The sequence below is a fragment of the Bos javanicus genome, chromosome 17, assembly GCF_032452875.1.
Source record: "Bos javanicus breed banteng chromosome 17, ARS-OSU_banteng_1.0, whole genome shotgun sequence".
Classification (NCBI taxonomy): domain Eukaryota; kingdom Metazoa; phylum Chordata; class Mammalia; order Artiodactyla; family Bovidae; genus Bos; species Bos javanicus.
Genome location: NC_083884.1, coordinates 29532838 through 29552818, shown reverse-complemented (window position 1 = coordinate 29552818; position 19981 = coordinate 29532838). Strand labels below are relative to the sequence as shown.

Here is a 19981-nt window from a genome sequence, read left to right as displayed (position 1 = left end):
GCTATTCCACCAAGGTCTCCAAGTCCTGCCTGGGGCCCTGCTGGCTCCTCCTGTGGGGGGGTGCCCCCTCAGGGCCATGGCTCCACCCCCCCTCCTCCGTCCTCCCCGCTCCTCCTCAGTCCCCAGGTCATGTCCTGAGGGCAGAGGTGTTGGTTTGGGGTGTCTTCTCTCTTGATGCAGAAAACACAGCAGCTCAGCACAGACACACACCGCACAAGCTCGGTCAGACCACCAGTTGCGGCTTTGAAAGAAGTGACCTCATTTGACAAAATCAGTTTGTATTTTGGCTGATAGATATTCCTCTCGGTAAGGTATCCAGTGGCTGGTGGTTTTTAAAAAGTTTGCATTTTACACGCCAAGCAGTTGTGCTTTTCTTCGTTATCACTTCCACTGGTGTTCAAGAATCCAAAATGTAACAAAAATATTCAGAGGGTGAGGCAGGAGACAGCTGGTGGGATTTGGCTGTGGACCTTGAAAATAGTGCAGATTTTTTGTATGTGAATGGAATCTGCTTAAAACTAAAACATGACAAAAGCCTTTGGCCTGAGAATTGTATTCAGAGGACATGGAGGAGAAATTTTTTAAAAGCCACAAAGTAAAGCAAATAAAAGAGACATTGGAGCAGGTATATGTATGTGTGTATAGACTGCCCATGTGAATACTTTCAGGAAACAAGCTGTGCTAACCAAGAAAAATGGAAATTTGTTTTCTTCTGAGGTACCTGATGTTCTGAGGGTAGAGACTACACCCTTTACTGAGCAGGTCCTTCATTGATGCTTACAGGAGGCAGGCGATTGGGATCTCTGCTTCTCTTTTAAACAGAGACGATAAAATGATGTTTTTTTGTTGTTGTTGTTGCCATTGACCTCTTTTTTCCAGAACATTAATTTGAAGGAGGAGAGGCCAAGGAAGTTTGATGATTTTTCATATCTTCACAGAATAGACTGATTTTATTAAAGAATTCCTGTCTGAAATGTCTGCAGCTGGAAAGGCTCAGGCTTATGTTTCTGTAACATCTGTTTGCTGAGTCAACCTGAATGGGAAAACCCAGAGGAAGGCCATTTGGCGTCTTTACAAAGCCCAGCATAAACGCTCTGCTGTGGCGTGTTCCTCTTGCAGGTCGGGGCGCTGATGTAAAATGTCGTTGGCACCAAACACTGATAGCGTCTCCGTCGTCCGTTCCACTTGCCTCCCCTCTTGGCTGCCTGTGGAGGAGGAGGAGCGCTTGGCCTTTTACTGATAGTGGCCAGGGGTGTGTGTGTGGTGCCACCAAAGCGGATTTCACACGTTGCTTGGAATTGAGGTTATTATTAAAGACAAAATTACAGATTTATGTTGGTTTGTGTGCTTGAAGTGTGTGCACTGGGGGAACTGATTTTCTGTGAAGTGAGCTAGATTTTCTGTGAAGCGAGCTAGATTTTCTGTACTTCTGGGTAGAAGAGACTTTGTCATAATGGAAGAAGTCATGACTGGCACTGAGTCCCCTCTTAAATACTGAAGTGATTAGGGGAAGAAGCCCCAGCCCCAGCCTCTGCAGAATGTGACGATGCTGTGCAGGGCTCCTTTGAATGAGTTTAGTTAAGCTTTTCAGCTGGCCCCAAGCCCCACCGGGTTGCAGGTTCTTCTCCTTTCTACAGCCCTGCCGCGGCCAGGATCACTTGGCCTCAAACAATACCGTGTTGCTTTTTAAGAGACTGGCTTCAGTCACCACCAGGAACCTCCTCCCTGGCATTCTCCCAGCACTGATCAGATGGGAGAAGTTAATCGCTTTCCTCCTGCTAGGCCTCCAGCTTGCTGTGTGGATCAAAGGCACTACATGGTCCTCCTGGTGGGGCAGTGAGTGGGAGATCAGGCTGGGTAGTGCCTGACCTCTGGGCTGACCTTCCTTCCACCTGCTGGCGGTAGGTCCCTCGAGCTTGCACTGCCAGGCGCGGCGCACCCAGGTCTCAGAGCTTGGCCTCATGGGCCAGGAGGCCTCTGCATCTGGCAGAGCTTCCCTAGGGTGCAGAGACTAGTCTCACGCTGTCTGTGCAGGGTGGTCCCAGTCTCTGGTTCCTTGCATCTCTTTGGGAGTTTCTAATTCACCTCCTGGGTCTTGAGCAACCCCCGCTGCTGGGAGGAGTGTGCCCCTGTGTTGGGCCTCGTCCTGGGGGCCACAGGAAGGGCCCCCGTGATCCTGTAACAACTCTGACTGGTGTCGTCCTTGAGGAGATTTCACCACTCAGGCTTTTAATATACACGTTAAAAAAGCTCAGATAAAAAAACAAGTGAATGCCTCAGAGTACACGCTGTGTATTGAGAACATCTGCACGTGCCACCTGTATAATTACGCCCGCCTTACAAGGTGATTCTGGATGCAGTTGCTTTTGTAAGAGAGTTACTGTTTGGTTAATGAAAAAAAGCCTCCTGAATCCCAAGCCATAGCTTGTTTAAAACACGATTAGATCTGCCGGGGGTCATCCACGTAAAGCCTTTCTGTCCTGAGCACTCCAAGTGCAGCTCTTCCGTGTGTGTGCATGTGTGTGCGTGGGTGCACGCACGTGCGTGCAGGTGGACAGGGTGCTTGCGCTCAGGACTTCGGGTCCTGTCGCTCCCTAATCCCACCTCTTGCTCCCTAACCCCACCTCTTGCTCTCTGTTTTCTTGCCAGTGCTCCGTGAAGAACTGCCGCACGGCCTTCCACGTGACCTGTGCGTTTGACCGGGGCCTAGAGATGAAGACTATCTTGGCAGAGAACGACGAAGTCAAGTTCAAGTCCTACTGTCCGAAGCACAGCTCTCACCGCAAAGCCGAGGAGGGCCTTGGTGAGGGGACTGCTCAGGAGAATGGTGCTCCCGAGTGCTCCCCGCGGGATCCGCTGGAGCCCTTCGCTGGCCTGGAGCAGAATCGGGAGGAGGCCCACCGGGTCAGCGTCCGCAAGCAGAAGCTGCAGCAGCTGGAGGACGAATTCTACACGTTCGTCAACCTGCTGGATGTAGCCAGGGCCCTGCGGCTGCCCGAGGAGGTGGTGGACTTTCTGTACCAGTACTGGAAGTTGAAGAGGAAGGTCAACTTCAACAAGCCCCTCATCACTCCAAAGAAAGACGAAGAGGACAATCTAGCCAAGCGGGAGCAGGATGTCTTGTTTAGGAGGCTGCAGCTGTTCACGCACCTGCGGCAGGACCTGGAGAGGGTAATGACCGACACTGACACCTTGTAGTGGCCTAGAGAAGACGACGGCAGAGACGGCCGCTGGCCCGGAGCAAGGGACGGTAGCCGTTCATTTACTCTCAGGCCCTGTACACACTGCAGCATGAGGTGGTGTTGGTTCCGTATATTTATGGCTGGGAAACTCGATGTATACACACGCAAGATGACCACAGAATGGGGAGCTTCTCTGGTTTAATTTTAAATAGTTAACTGTTCTTCTGGGAGATCACATGGGTGCCTCTTTCCCCTCCTCCATTCTAGAGCTAGAGGGAACAGCCCCAGGGAAATGGCCAAGGGATGGGCTTAGAATTGTTTACAGACTGAGGAGCCAGAACGGATTTCATGGTGTGGGGGTGGGGCAGGCGGGCAGAGGAGGGAGATCTTTTGTTCAGCCTGAGGGGGCACCCCCGCCTTGCTGCCTCTCGGCCCAGCCCTGTTCCTCGGCTCCCTCGTGGGGCCTTCGCCCTTGCAGTCACTGAGCAGAGCAGGTGTGGGTGCCAGCGTGTGTGCATCACCGCCACGCCCGTGCATGCCTGTTCCCCGTGGTTCTCCCGCAGCGAGGTGCTACGTCGCCACTGAGGCTGTCCGTGTTGTGTGTCTGTGTGGCTGTGTCCATGTGTCTGTGTGCTCTGTCTGGTGTGGGCGTGGGGTGGGACTCCTGGTGCACAGAGGCCTGTGATCTGACTGAGGAGCCCGTGGGCACACTAACTAGCACACTCCGTTGCACACTTCCGGATCACACTTCTGCCCGCAGCCTCCGCTGGCGGCACTTCCCTTCCGCTGTTGCTGCTTTGTATTTCCCCAGCTCTCCAGCATCTCTGGAGTCCCCGTCTGGACCTCCTTTCCTGCTACAGGAGTAATCAGGAGCGGGCTGTCTTTTCCCCCTGGCCTCCTGCTCCCTGTAGGTAGCTTCTGACTGAAGCTCACTAATTGGCGATGCGTCTCCGAGCACCTTCTGCGGCAGCTCCCCTGATTGCCCTGCTGCCAACAGCCGGCTCCGATTAAATTCATTAGTGCACGGGAGATGGAACGGAGGAGCAGCCTGTGCTGAAAGGCACTCAAGTGGCCTGAAATGGTTAACGCATGTCCCCCAAGCACCTAACTTATTAGTGATTCACCTGCCTGGGAGAGAATCTGACTCAGTGCTGATGGGAAGTGAGAGCCTAGGCAACGAATAGGGATATGTGGGGGAAGTACTGAACGAAAAAGCCCGGCTCTCACAGACACCAGCACCGCCCTGGCAGAGGCGGCGTGGCAGTGAGAGCATTGGTGGGCCTTCCTTAGAAGAGACTGTTCTAGAACCTGACAGTGACACCCCACCAGGATTCAGGCAGAGGGGAGGTGAGGGGCGTGGCATTGAGGCTCTCTTGCTCCCGTGCCCCCCCTGGTGGTGAGTGTGAAGAAGACCTCGCCTCAATCACAGGTCTGTGTGACCTTTTTGTTAGCCATGAGAAAAGGGTTCAGAAGGATACAGTGGAATCCTGGTGAGAAGCCTTGTCCCAGCTCGACAGCTGCTGTACTTGGGGTTGCATGAGCTTTGGCGTCAGTCCTCAGGAGGGACGACGAGAAGTCTAATGTTTGGACTGTGTGTGTGTCTCAATCACCACAGAATAAAAGTGTAGAAAACGCTTGTGGTGTACTAACTCTTCTGTACATAAGATCCTCAGATTAACACGCACCTGTAATTCTGAAGTGTTTTTTTTGAGTCATCACTGTTGCTTTTTAAGTAGAATGCCAATGATGTATGAGAATAGGGAATAAATCAGGATTTTCGTCTGTGTGGCATTACTTGCATTTACTTTAAAGAGTCTTTTAAGATTTTAGGGCATTTAGTGTCAGTTTAAAATAAGCTTATTAAAATGAAAACCATGTTTTCCAGAATGTGCCACAAGGCCTGTTAGGGTGGAGGCTTTAAAAAAAACGGAAATCCTGGCCATGCTGCAGAGAGTAGTTATTTGTAATTATAAACAGTATTGGGCAGAAGACTCATCAGAGCAGGGTTGACAATAAGAACAAATCATAAATTTGTTTTTAAGAGTCTTGGGTAATTCACACACTAGGTAGTGTAATTCACACTAGGTAATTAACATTCCATAGTGCTTAATATGAAGGAGCATGATCAAGGCATGTGTTCCCTTCAGAACTGAGTAGTAGGCCTCATTAGAAATGCAGACAACGCTGAGTGAAAATGGTGGTGGTTCCTGCAAATACATGCCTTGGGGGCGCCTTGCACACCTGCGTTCTAGTTCTGGACCAGACAGGCGGCAGGAATGGACTCCCAGCGGTGTGGGGACCTGAAGACACGATTACCCATGTGGCGGGTGCCATGCCAAGTTGCCAAGGCTGCCACTTCACTGGTGGGATCGCTCTTCCCCCAGACATTGTCTTCTGAAGGAAGCACTAAACATGAATTCAGCAGCAAAAGGGGTACTTTCTCAGATAAGGATATGCCGCCTCTGCACTGGGGCATCGAAAACAGCAGGTCCTGGGGGGCCGTTCTGCCCAACTTTCGGTGGGATGGTCACTTGACAGTCTGATAGCGGCTGCAGTTGTCCGGGAGCATAAAAGGCAAGTTAAGGTCTAGTGCTGCAAGCAGTGTTTGGGATTCAAGAAAACTTGAGATCATTGTTGGGTTCCCGAGGGCAGTGGTTCTCAGAGCGTGGCCCTCAGCCTGCAGCAATGTGACCTGCTGACCTTCGGACCCCACCTCTGACTGTGGAAATTCTGGGTGTGGAGGCCAGCATTCTGTATTTTAGGGCCCTTTCATGTTTGGGAACCTTGGCTTTGTGTCTTGGGTTTGACACGGTATGGTAGATTTAGTTTTGGGTGCCACCTCGCTGGCGATGGGGAGAAGATGGAGGGGAAGGAAGTCAGGTCTAGCAGGGCACAGAAAGGCCAGGCAGGGTGTGTCTTGACAGAGCCTCAGTTCAGTTGGATATACGGGGGCTGCTGATGGAAGTTGCCCTTCACGGGGTGTTTTGTGCATAAGGGAGGTGAGGTTTAGGGCACTCAACTATTCTGTGGCCACCCAGGTCTAGGTTATTCAGAGGCTGATTTTTCCAATAGAAAACCCTGGGGTCATAGTTAGATGTCTCTTCTCAGATCATGGGGAATGGAAGTGTGGTTTTCCCACTTAGCAGCCAGGGTGGACATCTTTCCTGGGAGAAGTGGTTGCAGACGCCGAAGTTCAAGTTCTCTGTCTTTTCTATTTCCTTGACCATTTTAAGGAAAGAGATGTATCTCTGTTGCACATCTGACTTAAATAGAGAGTAACCTTGTCCACTCCTGTCAGAGAATTTACCTTTCTTAGCTCCACAAGTTGGGTCCCCTGCCTTAATGTAAAAATCACTCTCCATTTGTTTTTCAGTAATTAATGAGTCTGTAATAAGGATCTAGGTTCGACTCCTTCCTCTTTTTGAGCTTCTACTCTTAATCTCCTTTGGGTGGAATATTTGTAAAGAAAATCTCACCCACTGGCTACCTCCATCCCCAAACTGATCAGAATTCTTAAAAAAGAACACCTACTTACTGGCCTGGCGGGGAGAGGGTGAGGCTGTCAGAATGTGTTTTAACCAGGGTGAATGACACTGAAACAATATTTACTCTGAGATAGGAAGGCTGATTTTCTTCGCAATTATTTTTATTAACAAGTGTCAGAAAATTCCTAAACAGTGAATCATTTGGGAACAAAAGAAGCCTGACTTGGTGTTCCTGCTGTTGGCCCGGAAATTACACCATTTATGATGTGTAAAATGCAAACGTGAAAGCCAGCTGACCTTGTGTCCTTTCGCAAAGGAGGCTGTCTTTAACACCGCTGGGGAAGAGCAGATGGAATTGCTGCTAGGCTTCTTTAGGGGCGGTGTCCGAACATAAGCCAAAATTCAGGGTCATGTGTGTTTTGTTGCCACTTGCTGCTGAAAGATGAGTGACTTTTGAGAAGGTGACGGGATGGGACTGCCCAAGTGGTGGGAGAGTATAGTTGTGCCTTTGGTGTAGGAGCTGATCGGGATACCGAGACACTTCTCAGTCTTGCCACTGAGCTTTCTGGGAAGGTATTGTTCACATCTTGAAGACAGGTTTAATTGTGCATCTGGTGTGTTGCGTTTGACATTTGTGTTTCCAGGCCCATGCAGGCTGATTGGGTTTACCAATAAGTGTTAGGACTGAAGAGATTTAAGGGAGTTTATTGACTAAGTCATTAAATTTTGACTCTATTGACTGACCACAGGTGGCTTTGAAAGCGGGGAACAAATTCGTGTTGATTAGCTAGTGTAGGTTAATGAGGATATGCGTGCAGCCCCCAGTGGTTGCGCATCAGATGCCAAGTGGAGCTCGTAGCGCTGGGCTCTCTGTTACTGACAGATGAATCAGGAAGCAGGCAGTGTCAGTGATGCAGAGAGCTGGCCTTAAGATGCTGATGTAGCAAATCTGAGGCAAAGCAAGGACCCGCCCTAGGTGTTTGCTCTGTAGGAACAAATTAGCTACCTGTAAACTCCAAGGTATTTCAGAGAGCTCAGTGTCCAGTTGATGGAACTTCACTTGGATTCTTGGTGACCACTTGGCATTCTCGTGGGCCCCATGCAGGAACGCTTTTTTGGGGGGCTCTTTCCTCTAATGGCCCTTGACCCTGTGCTTGCCTAGTTGCATCTTCAGAAGATGCTTGATAAAGTGCAACCAAGGTGGCTTCTGAACTGCTCTAAAGCTTCTGACAATAGAATTCATGGGAGGATAAGCAGAGTCCTTTGGCAAGAGCTGGTATGCCTGGCCTTGCACACCACTGGGCATCTCTCTGCTGGGATGAGCCGATGGCCAGGCCGTTGGCCTGGTTTGGTGTTGGGGGCATGGCTCCCTCCTACAGGCCCTTTCTCTGGTGGTACTTAGCATCACAAAGGGAGGTCAGATTCCATAAAACATTTATATTTTGATTTCAAAAGTCAGTCAAGGACCTAGTGGGATACATTTTTTCCCCCTCAGGTTAAAAAAAAAAAAAAAGTACTGTTATAATGTATATTGCTTACTTAGAATCTTTATTCTCTACGTTCCAGGTTCGGAACCTCACTTACATGGTGACCCGCAGGGAAAAGATTAAACGATCTGTGTGCAAAGTCCAGGAACAGATATTCAATCTTTACACTAAGCTTTTGGAGCAAGAAAGAGTTTCAGGTATGCATTAAGCCCTGGTAGGTCAAACAACAGGGCAGGGGTTTGTTAGCCTTAACACTCTGTTCAGGGGGAAAAACATGCTAGTGTCTTTTCAATTTTCTTTTTTACTCTAGAAGAATCAAAGGGAAGGCTTTTGCTGTTGAGGGAAATCTCAGGCATTTGAGGCACTGTGGTCTAGGGGACGGGGCCATGGCTTCAGCCTCATATGGGTTAAATCCTGTATTCCCTACTTATATGCCCAGCACAAGTGAGTCTAAAGTTTTCTGAGTCTCTTCCATTTCCTCACACGTAATGTTGGGATGAGATCGCCAGCTCCCTCCTGGGAAGTAGTGAGACTCAAAAAGCAACTTATGTATTGTAAAGCGCTTGATAAATGTACAGAGTCTCGGGGATACCTAAAAAGATGTATTGGTTATCTAGCCTTTGGGTCTACCTGTAACATATGGTAAATATATCTAAGATTGGGTACTCAATGCACATATCCACGTTTAGATAATATTTACAGTGGATTCTTTCGGTGTAATTGAAATTTTGAATATTTTTGAGATTCAGCACAAAGTATTTAGTGCTGCCTATTTTTGCATTTCTCTGGCAAAGAAAAAAACTAAGGGATGGACTTCCTTCCCTTTGGAGAGCACTTAAGTGACTTTGAGATCAAGTGCATAGTGGGACAGGTTGTTGGACCTCTCTAAAGTCTGTCCATCTGTAAGAGTTTTGGTCCAGCATTTTGGCCTCTGAAGGCCTTGAAGGGCTAATGTTCTGTGCTCACAAGCCCCAGAAGGCAGGTGTTATAAGGATTTCAGAGGAGGAGGAAGAGTGCCGAGTGTGTAGAGACCTACCCGCTAGTAGGTAGGTCTTGGGAGCGGGTGTCTGCTTGTCTTTGCACGACTTTCCTTGTGCACAGTCAACGGGCTTACTCTAACCTTCTGCTTTTGTGGCTCTTTACATATACTATGAAACATGGACTGAACAAAGAAATAATAACCTATTATGTTGACAAAACCATCTGGATATATGTGCCCAGAAGTAACTGGTCAGCTGAACAAAGAGGAGAAAAAGCTTGGCAAGTTTTAAAAGATATCCTTGTTTTGATGCCATTAACTTATTTAATAATATCATCCTAGATAATTTCCTTTGCAAGAGTAAATATTCCCCAAATCTGTCAAGGTTATATCAATAGCTAGACTTGTGAGTTCAGTTGTAATATTTTTGAAATAAATTTTTTCAGGTACAGTATCGTAAATATTGGGTTGGCCAAAAAGTTTGTATTTTTTTTTCATAAGATGGTACAGAAAAACCCAAAAGAACTTTTTGGCCAACCCAGTACCAGCAGTCTGATTCATCAAAGTGAACTTATGTCTCTTCATTATTCCTACTTGAATGCAAATAAAAGAGGGGGCTCTCCCTTCGTGTCCACCTGGCTGGCGTGGAGCACTCTCCTCCAGCAGCAGAGAGCCGGGATCGCCAGTGCAGCTGTGCCCACGGAGTTCTGCCCCTGGAGGGCTTTCTCTGACTTGCTAGGTCCTTATGTCATGAGTGATCACTGATGAGTGAGTTTGCCTTCAAAAATAAGTTGTGAAAGGAAGCTGTAAAGAATACTTTCATCTTATTCTCCTTGAGTCATTTCTTACAGATATTGTAGGGCATTTTTGTTGTTTGTGTTTCATGGCAGCGTTTCTTTGGGTAAGTGGTTGAGCCTCTGAAGGTTACGCAGTGTTCTGTGTAACAGCTGTGATGCGGGCCTGTGTTCCCAAGTCCCCCTGCTGTTCCACAACAGAAATGGGGTGTGGGGTCCTCCTACCCCCAGTACGTGCCAGGTTGACTGGTTGGAAGCCATGCCCCAGGGAGTGAAGTGGGAGCCCCTTAGGATGCCTTTTTCCTTTTTCCAGTTTTAGACTTTCAGTTGTGTTCTTACTTGTGCCTCACCTGATCTACCTTTTAAGACAGAGGATTCCAGATGAGGCAGAGCAGATGGCCGTGACTTGAATGTGTCCCTAAGGTCCATGTTGATGCTGTCCGTGATTCTGGGATGGGCAGGGCCGTTCTGCTTGGGTGAGTGTCCTCAGTGGGGACAGTGCTTGTGGGAGTCATGAAGCCGAGGCTCCTCAGAGGCCTGGATCCCGAGTCACGATGGAAATCAGAGGACAGTACCTCTTACCTTTTTAGTTTCCCACAGCAGGTGACTGAGTAAAAGAAATAGAAATGTGGTGTGAAGGTTGACCCTAAGTTTGGTTACTGAGAAAGTGGGCATTTCTGAAACAGCAGATTGGAAACCCCCTCCCCTGTGGTTGTGGTGATTCTCCGTTTAGAGTCGCTAGCTCATTCTGTCTACGCGTGGTATCCGTTCCTGCCCAGCAGTAGGTTTCACATGGGCTCCTGTGCTACTCTGGACGAAACCCCATTTCCTGGTGGCTCATGGCTCAGAGAACATGACAACTGTTTTGAGGCTCTGGAGGCTTCTGCAGGGACATGGTCCTTCTGATGAACTCTAGTATGTTATGGATTTACCCAATATTTTTCAAACTGAGGGTAACAGTTTGTTACCAGGTTGTGAGATGCATTTTAGCAGGTCAGCACCAGCATTAAAATAAGTGAAACAACAGAAAATGTCGGAGTGCACGTCAGGTGATGAAGGCTAATATGGTTGCATGAAAAGTGCACTTTTACTGGGTTATGATTGTGCAACTTAGTTCTTAATGTGATTTGCATAAAAAGTGCTTGAAAAACACCAATTTAACTTATCCTTGTTTAGATGATAGTTTAATTTCACAAGTGTGTTGTACATATAATGAGTAAACATATGTACTCTTGTGTCAAGAATGATTTTTAAACACCTTCCTTTATTCATTTCACAATGTATGTGTATTTATCCTCACTCGAGCCCTGGGTGGGATAGATAATTTGCAGAAAGCAGCATAACAGCTCCACTCCCTGCCCCTGTGGGTGTGCTGCTCCCAGGCGGCGGGCCAGGCAGGTGCTGAGACCGGGGGGGTGGTGGAGGCAATGCTTACTTGACCACGGAAAGATTCTGCAGTAAATCACATATGAGAATCAGATCAGTTATTTTGTTTGAAGGCAAGTGTATTCCTTGAAAAGGCAGTTTCATGAAAAAAATTATGTGAACTTCAGCTGTTTTAGAAAAGAGCATCTAGAGCATGCAGATTCTCAAGGCAGGTAGTATCTTTACTATAAAAACCAAATTTTTACAAACTGGGTGATTGTATGTTGTACTGTTGGGTGGGAAGTCTGCATTAGTGGGCCATGCTAAGGGGTCTAAAATTTTATTCTTCTGGATTTGCTTCTGCTGCAATTTCTTTTTTTGTGGTTTTATGTTCACAGGTGTGCCTTCTTCCTCTTGCTCCTCCTCCTCACTGGAAAACATGCTTCTGTTTAACAGTCCTTCTGTGGGCCCTGATGCTCCCAAGATAGAGGACTTGAAGTGGCATTCGGCGTTCTTCAGGAAGCAAATGGGTACTTCCTTGGTTCACTCGCTGAAGAAGCCCCACAAGCGAGATCCATTGCAGAACAGCCCTGGGAGCGAAGGCAAAACCCAGCTAAAACAGCCAGACCTGGGGGGCAGAAGGGAGGGGACGGTGGGCCCAGAGAGCCTTCTGAGTTTTGAAAAGACGTTTGCAGAAGCACGGCTCGTATCAGCACAACAGAAAAACGGTGTGGTGATGCCAGACCACGGGAACAGGAGAGACCATCGTTTTCAGTGTGACCTCAGCAAGGGGGACTTAAAGGACAGACCTTTGAAACAGAGTCACAAGCCTCTGAGGTCCACAGACGTGTCCCAGAGGCACGTGGACCACGCCAGAGCTGCCGCCTCCCCTGGGGCGGGGCAGTCGGTGCCGGGCACAAGGAAGGAGGCAGTGCCCAAGTGCAACGGCTCCCTGATCAGAGTGAACTATAACCAGTCTGCAGTCAAAGTGCCTACGACACCGGCCAGCCCAGTGAAGAACTGGGGAGGATTCCGGATTCCAAAGAAGGGGGAACGGCAGCAGCAGGGAGAGGCCCCAGAGGCGGCCTGCCACCAGCACTCAGACTACTCCTACCTGGGCCTAGGCCGAGTTCCAGCCAAGGAGAGGGCAAAAAGCAAACTGAAAGCTGACAACGAGAATGACGGGTATGTCCCTGACGTAGAGATGAGTGACTCGGAGAGCGAGGCCTCCGAGAAGAAGTGCATCCACGCCAGCAGCTCTATCAGCAGGAGGACAGACATCATCAGGAGAAGCATTCTGGCCTCTTGATGAAACGGGCACGATGGTGCAGGAGGCGAGAGCTCTGACACAGGGGAACGAGTGGAAACCCATCACTCCTGAGCTACACAAATACATTTACTTGCAATTCTGATTGGAATTTTTTTTCAGAGTCATTTATAAATCATTGTTGTGAGAAGTGTGTTATTTGCAACTTGTTGAGGAAACACAAGAATAGATTGTAACCGTAAGACACTGCTAAGACTAGAGGCTGAATTAACACTACAATAAGAATGGATGAAGTAAGTTTCTCAAGAGGGCTAGGCTGAACTAAGCCTCATGAGTGCTTACTGCCCTCTGTATCCTTCCCAAAGCACAAACTCTTAGTTACCTGAATATATGGAATCAGAGATGGTTCTTGAGGAAACCCTCACGTATCATTTAGTAGCCCATAAAACTTATTTTCTAGGACTGTGGTGATCTTGAAATCATATTTATACTTTGGCCCACGGACTGTTTTGTTGCATTGTAGTATACAGGCAGTAGCTCTGAAGCTTCAGTAATTCTAGGGAATTCATGTGTAAATAAAGCAGATAAGGGAAGAGAAAAGTTTTAAAAAGGCCATTACCGGAAGATCTGAAGGGACAGGGTAGAGCTGCCTGAGCTTGGAGATTTAGGGTGAATGGAAGCAGCCAGGTCCTGCTGCCGGCAGCTCTCGACTGTGTTCTGGATAGAGGGCAGGCGGAGAGCGACGCATCACAGGGCTCCATCCATGAGAAAGGACAGTTGAGGTCCCGTCCTTACCAGTCCTCTCAGCCTTTCTCTTCCCTACCCCACTGCCTTCTGGGCTAGCTTGGGATTCCGCTGGCCTTTGGCAATACCTGGCCACCTGGCTTCCAACAACACAATGGCTGTTCAAGTTTAAGCAATGACTTCCAGACTCTGGTGACTCGTGTTTCCAGAGAGGAGCACTAGTGCGTACGCTGGGGAGTCCGGCCTTCCAACACGAATGGGTTCCTTGGGAGAAAAAAAGGAAAATGGAAAAAAAACCCAAAATAAGTTATATTTTAAAAATAATAGAAAGGCAATAAGTTGCGATAACCTCTTAACCCTTGACCAAGTTTATACAGGAAAGAGATTGAAGTGTAACAGGTTTTCTGGAGTCAGAGTTCTAAGCTCTAATTCGTAACTTGGACTTTCTGATTGCAAATGGCAATAACTAGTAAGTTATCAGCAATAAATTTAGCATTAAATTTGAGTACAATGTTCTGTTTTTGCACTCACTGCAGTGCGTTTTGTATTAAGACAGTGGATAGTGTTAAGGTCCTGTTAATTTTCTTTGGAATTCAATGTAGTTGTGAATCAAACTTAAGGAAAATTTAAGTAGCAGTGAGATTTAGAATTGTGGGCACTTGGAACAAGCCCAACTTCCCCTAAATTATCCCTTAGTTTGTTAATACCAGTACTCAGATTCCTGATTCATTTATACATTTATTTCCATGTGGCAGGGACATTCTGATACTTAATGAGTAATGCTTTGAGTTCTGTAGTAGTTACCTTTCAAGTCTTCCAGATGACTGTCAACAAGGAAAAAAGGCTTATTGAATTCCATCTTGCTATGCAAGTTTTATCAGATGATCAAATAGTAGATCTGATACATCCCCATTGTATGTATGACATTTTCAAACCAAGTCTTAACTTTTCAAATACATTTTAGTAACTGATTCAGGGGAGGGGAAAGAATGACCCAGGTTTTTAGACTGACTATTTTTGAGCTATGGGGCTCATTTTTCAAAGAATGTTGTCCAGATAAACTGTTGCTACAGATATTAGAAGTTTCTTATGAATCCAAGTTGTACATTAACTCAGCATAATTTAAAAATCAGATCGTTTTTTTTTTTCTTTGCATAAGAGCAAGAAACCTTTTGCTGGATACAGAAGAAGGTGGACTCTTTACAGTTCTTTTTTGACTACAGCAACAGCTCTGGGTGAGAGTAGAGTATATAGAGGGATAATCTGTCAAGCCATAGAAAGAAAATCTAAATTCTAGTAAGTCTATGACCTCTCACCGTTTATAAGAGGTACCAGATTCATTTGCACTATTAGGAATGCTAGTTTTGTGCAAAAATAATGCCTTACCTGTTTTTTCCCCACATTTAGGTTGAAAAGCTTTCAAACGTTCCAAGTTATGCTGAACCAAAAAGAAAACAAAACAAAAATAAAAAACCCCACACAAAAACAAAACACACAAACACAAAAAGCCCACACCTTTAATTCCTGCTTTGAAATGCAAATGGTACAGTTTCTCTGACAGTGTAATGACAGCTCTGTAAGTCAGTTTCGCGTCCTGCTGGGAACTCTGTATGAGGTTATGAGCGGCAACTAACCCAACCTGCCCACTTGCACTCTGAGTATGGAACCATTTGCTCTTCTTTTCTTCTTTTTTTAAAGCTTTATCTTTCCGTGTGCATCCTGACCAAGAAATATCTTTGATTATGATCAATGTATTATGTCAAAAATGTAGGCTAGTTAAACTTTTGTAAAGTTGCCTGGAATGTCATTTGTTAGGTTATAAACACAAAATCTAAATGAAGGGTTATATGTGTTGTGTACAAATCTTAATTATTTTGAAATGGACAAACTTGTCATTACATTTGTAACCTTGTACAGAGGATTTTTCACTATGTGCCTAGCTTGGTGTCCATTCAGCTAAAATTGGGTTAAAAAAAAAGGTGCATGAAGAGTTAAAAATCAGAATTAAAAACAAAAGTATATGTAGAGATGACTATTTTATATTACATGGCCCAATCCTGTATTTATTTCTACCCCCTTTTTGAAAGTATTTATAAAACTAGTTGAGGACAGCTGTATTTTTTTGTTGAACTATTTAGTAGAATTTGTGCCTTTTTGTCTGTATGTGAATAAATGCTGTACATTTTGCAATACATTTTAAAGCGTCATTTGAAATCTAGTTTTGCTGAATATTTAGATGCACATGTACACACTGTCCCACGTGATGGCGCGTGTCGCTGTCTCACTGGCAGGAAGACTGCTGGGTACAAGACAAGACTGGATGAGCACGGGTTCACTGAGCTGCTTTCTGGTTCAGCTTTGATGGTGAGACCCCGACAAATCATGGCCTGATCTTGGTGTCCCCTCGCCGGACTTCTTTCCAGAATACAATGTTGGATCTGAAAACAACCAGTTGAAGCAACTTAGTCAGGTTGGAGAGACCTGGGTTTAAAGGCTAAACTGTAGTTTACCAGCCATGTGACCTTTGCCAAGTCACCTAGTAATTATAAGCCTCAGTTTTCCCTTCTGTAGAAAGAAGAGTGACATCCTTCCATTGTCTTGGGTTTGCTCTGGTATTTGAAGAAAGCTCATGGAGCATCTCATAGAAAGCAAGCAGTAGGCAGTTAGTAAATGTTTGGCTGTCATGTTTATGATTAAGAAACTTATTTCTCCAACATAATGTTGACTGGTAAGTCTTCTGAGGCAAAAAAAATACATGTTACTCCTGAAAGACAGGGAGACTATTAAAAATTATTTTTCAAAGAATGGTTTCATTAAATGCATCATTTTGATCACAGAATTCCACAATATTAGGGCAAAAAGAGATACCTCCATGCTTTACAAAGAAGATCACAGCATTAATTAGGCACTGGCAGAACTGGGCCAACCCCAGTTCTGGTTTTCTAGTCCGGTGTTCTCCCTGCCGGAAAGTCTTTACTCAACCTCTACATGGAGGCATCAGCATGTAATACAATGCACCTCTGTGCTGGGAACAGCAAAAGAGGTGCGGGTTACACAGAGATTAACTCTCATATATTGCGATGAACAGGAGCCACAGCAGGGTGGTGGTACCATTCCTAGTTTCAACTTTTGTAAAACTGGCCACTGGTGTTTTCTCTTTTAATAACATGAATTGGTGTTCCATCAATTTGGCTAAAAGCTTGTTTATTTCTCCTTGTTCCTCCTTAGTGACTATTTACTTCCATGTTGCTTGCTCTGAGTAAGACCCCAGAGAGAAATAACTGATTCTTCCTACAAGGTCTTCAAGTTGAATAACCACAATAGTTCCCAAGGGAAATGAAGTCCCCCAGAGCCAAAGGAAGGGTCTCTTGCTGGAAGTTGTGCAACACGTGATGGGAAATGTGGCGTCAGGGACCGTGTTCGTGGTTTTACCCAGATCACTTAGCAAACAACAGCTAACTGAGACATTCGCCATCTGCAGCAAACTTGGCAATGAACTTCCAGGTCGAAATCTTCAGTGTGATTTCCCTCCAATGTTCAGAGCTGCGTCTGATGATGAACCCTGGCCTGGGGCAGGCCAGACCTTTGACTGAAAAAGGGTAAAATCAAGTGTGTCATCTGCTTCCTTGACACTGACCGTCCCTGGGCTGCTGAGTGGCATCGCCGCAGTCCAGCCTTTCCTGAGTTCTAGTGCACTGCTTGTCGGGCACTTCCTCTTTGACGTGTGCAGGTGCTTGAGATTCGGGAACTCATCCTTTTACTATACCCTGCCTTAACAGAATGCCATCCAGGCCTGGAACCTACGTGTATCTCTCCAACTCCTGGAGCCAAATGGTGATCTCAGTATACATATTATACAGTATCTCTTTAGTGTTTCTTGCTTCTTTCCCACTATCTGTTGCCGTATAGTTCAATGGCATTTCTTGCCTGGATTATTGCAGCAGCCTCTATCTGGTTTCCTTGATTCAAGTCTTGCTCCTCCCAGTTAGCTTCAGCCTTGCCATCTCCATAGTGATAACTTCCACAATAATAACTGACTCTGTCATGCCACGAAGTCATCAGAGAACCTCCAGACTCCTGCAGATGGTTACCCACAGCTTATCAAACGACAGAAGCACTGCTGGGCATTTTATGCGTGTTACTTTATTTAAAGCTCACAGCATGACGGACAGGGATTAAGCAGCGTGCTCAAGGTCGGTAGGGGGTAGAACCAAGCGTCTCCAGTCTCCAGCCCCAGGACCCTGCTGCCTCAGAATAAAGAGAGCATTCACATAGACTAGTTTGTGTGTTTTTGAGTACACTAAGAATTTTATATGTGAACTTCAATGAATTTCTATAAAGAAAAGCTAATTATCTTGGTTTAAAATACTATGTTAATGTTCTGGTTGAATGACTATGAACACAACATGATATATTTGGCTTGTGGTCAGTTAGTCCCTACCTTCTAGGAAGAATGGGATTACTTTAGTGTCCTATACATTTGTAGGACACACACGTGCACACATTTACAGATAAAAAGTATATGCATATATGATCAAAAAAACAACACTCTATCAGGAATGCAAAGGATAATTTTCTCTATGTCCTGACACATTACTTGGAAAGTTAAAGAGAATCACCTAAAATCACACTGTTTCTTGACAGTGACTCTGCAATTAGAACTGTTTTAAAAACTTAGATTGACGCTATGCAAATCAGTATTTTTGTGACATAAAGTATATAATCTAGTTAGCTTTCATAAATAAGTCAAGTAATGCCAAATTAAATAGCAAAGGTAAAAGAAAAAAGTATACTATCCTTCCTAACGTATCACTGATGTATCCCGATATTCTCACTACTACTTGGCTTATATAGTCTGAGTCTTAAATATGACATTTATTAATTATGGGTTAAGTATGGTTATTTTACCTGTTAATCTGGCTGATGATTCTGATTTCTGGATTAGAACCATGTGAGACACTTTCTTCACAAAGCAGATCTTTTCTCTGGTGTTTTCCCTCCTCCGTGTAGTCTTTCCTCCTTTTCTTGCTCATTTTGGCTCTGCTTCAGCTTTACAGTTTGAATTGTTTCTCTTTTTCATATGAAATGCTGGTGGGCATATCTTTGCCTCAAATAGTCCCAGATACTCAAAGTAAGTAAGTACCTTTCAAACACCATGCTTTATAATACCATGCTTATTTTGACTCAGGAAATCATACAATATTGTATCAACCACTTTATAATTGCTAAACACAATTTAACATACATTTATTATTTTTTGGTAGATATCTGGTAAATATTTTTTTTTTTTGGTGAAATTGTTACCACCTATGAAAAGAAATCTGTCAGTATGTTTTTGAATCTGTCTCCTAAAGCAAAGGAAATAAACCAAACATAAACAAATGGGACCTAATTAAACTTAAACACTTTTGCACAGCAAAGGAAACCCTAAATGAAAGCAACCTACTGCATGGCAGAGAATATTTGCAAATGGCATGGCCAACAACACAGTTCAAAAGCATCAGTTCTTTGGCATCAGCCTTCTTTATGGTCCCACTCTCCCAGTTAATGCTTTTGACTGTGATGTTGGAGAAGACTCTGTCCCTTGGACAGCAAGGAGATCAAACCAGTCCATCCTAAAGGAAATCAACCCTGAATATTCACTGGAAGGACTGATGCTGAAGCTGAAGCTCCAATACTTTGGCCACTTGACGTGAAAAGCTGACTCAGACCTTGATGTGAAGAGCTGAAAAAGACCCTGATGCCGGGAAAGACTGAAGGCAGGAGAAGGGGATGACAGAGGACGATATGGTTGGATGGCATCACTGACTCAATGGACATGAGTTTGAGCAAGTTTCAGGAGTTAGTGATGGACAGGGAAGCCTGGTGTGCTGCAGTCCATGGGGTCGCAAAGAGTCAGACATGACTGACTGAATAACAACAAAATGGCCAACAAGGGGTTAATATCCAATCTCTATAAACAGCTCATATAACAATATCAGAAAAACAACTTGATTAAAAAATGGGCAGAAGACTTGATAGTTTTCAAAAGAAGAAATGCAGAAGGCCAACAGGGACAGAAGAGATGTCTGCTAGTCATCAGGAAAATGCAAACCAAAACCACAAGGAGATCTCACCTCACACTTGTCAGAATGCCTACTATCAAAAAGAACACAAGTAATAAATGTTGGCAAAGATGTGGTTGGTTGATTGAAATATAAATTTCATACTGTGGAAAACAGTATGGAGTTTCCTTTAAATAACTACAAGTAGTTACTATATGATCCAGCAATTCCATTCCTTGGCATACATACATCTGGAAGAGACATAAACTCTTAATTCTGAAAGACATACACTCCAATGTTCACTGGAGCATTATTTACAATAGGCAAGACACAGAAGCAACCTAAGTGTCCATCAACATGAATGAATAAAGATGTGGTGTGTGTATGTATACACACACAAATAAGCATACAATAGAATACCACTCAGCCACAAAAATAATGACGTTTTTACATCTGCAATAACATGGATAGACGTGGAGGGTATTATGCCAAGTGAAGTGAGTCAGAGACAAATACTGTCTGATATCACTGTGGAATCAAAAAATATAACACACTGGTGAATATAACAAAGAAGACTTACCAATACAGTGAATAAACTGGGCTTCCCTGGCAGCTCAGTGATAAAGAATCTGCC

General features: G+C 45.3%; 1 protein-coding gene across 9 annotated transcripts in view; it reads left to right on the top strand.

Moving 5' to 3' along the window:
- JADE1 (jade family PHD finger 1) overlaps positions 1–15497 on the top strand; it is a 56464-nt gene extending 40967 nt beyond the window's left edge. For 8 of the 9 annotated variants that reach the window (XM_061384191.1, XM_061384192.1, XM_061384193.1 and 5 more), the window contains 3 exons: positions 2650–3171; positions 8234–8351; positions 11691–15497. In XM_061384191.1, coding sequence (XP_061240175.1) covers positions 2650–3171; positions 8234–8351; positions 11691–12601 — 1551 coding nt within the window. In that variant the 3' untranslated portion in view covers positions 12602–15497. Of the gene's footprint in view, positions 1–2649; positions 3251–8233; positions 8352–11690 lie in introns of those variants that run through there. The other variant, XR_009730291.1, reaches the window with a different exon arrangement.
- Positions 15498–19981: the final 4484 nt, after the last annotated feature.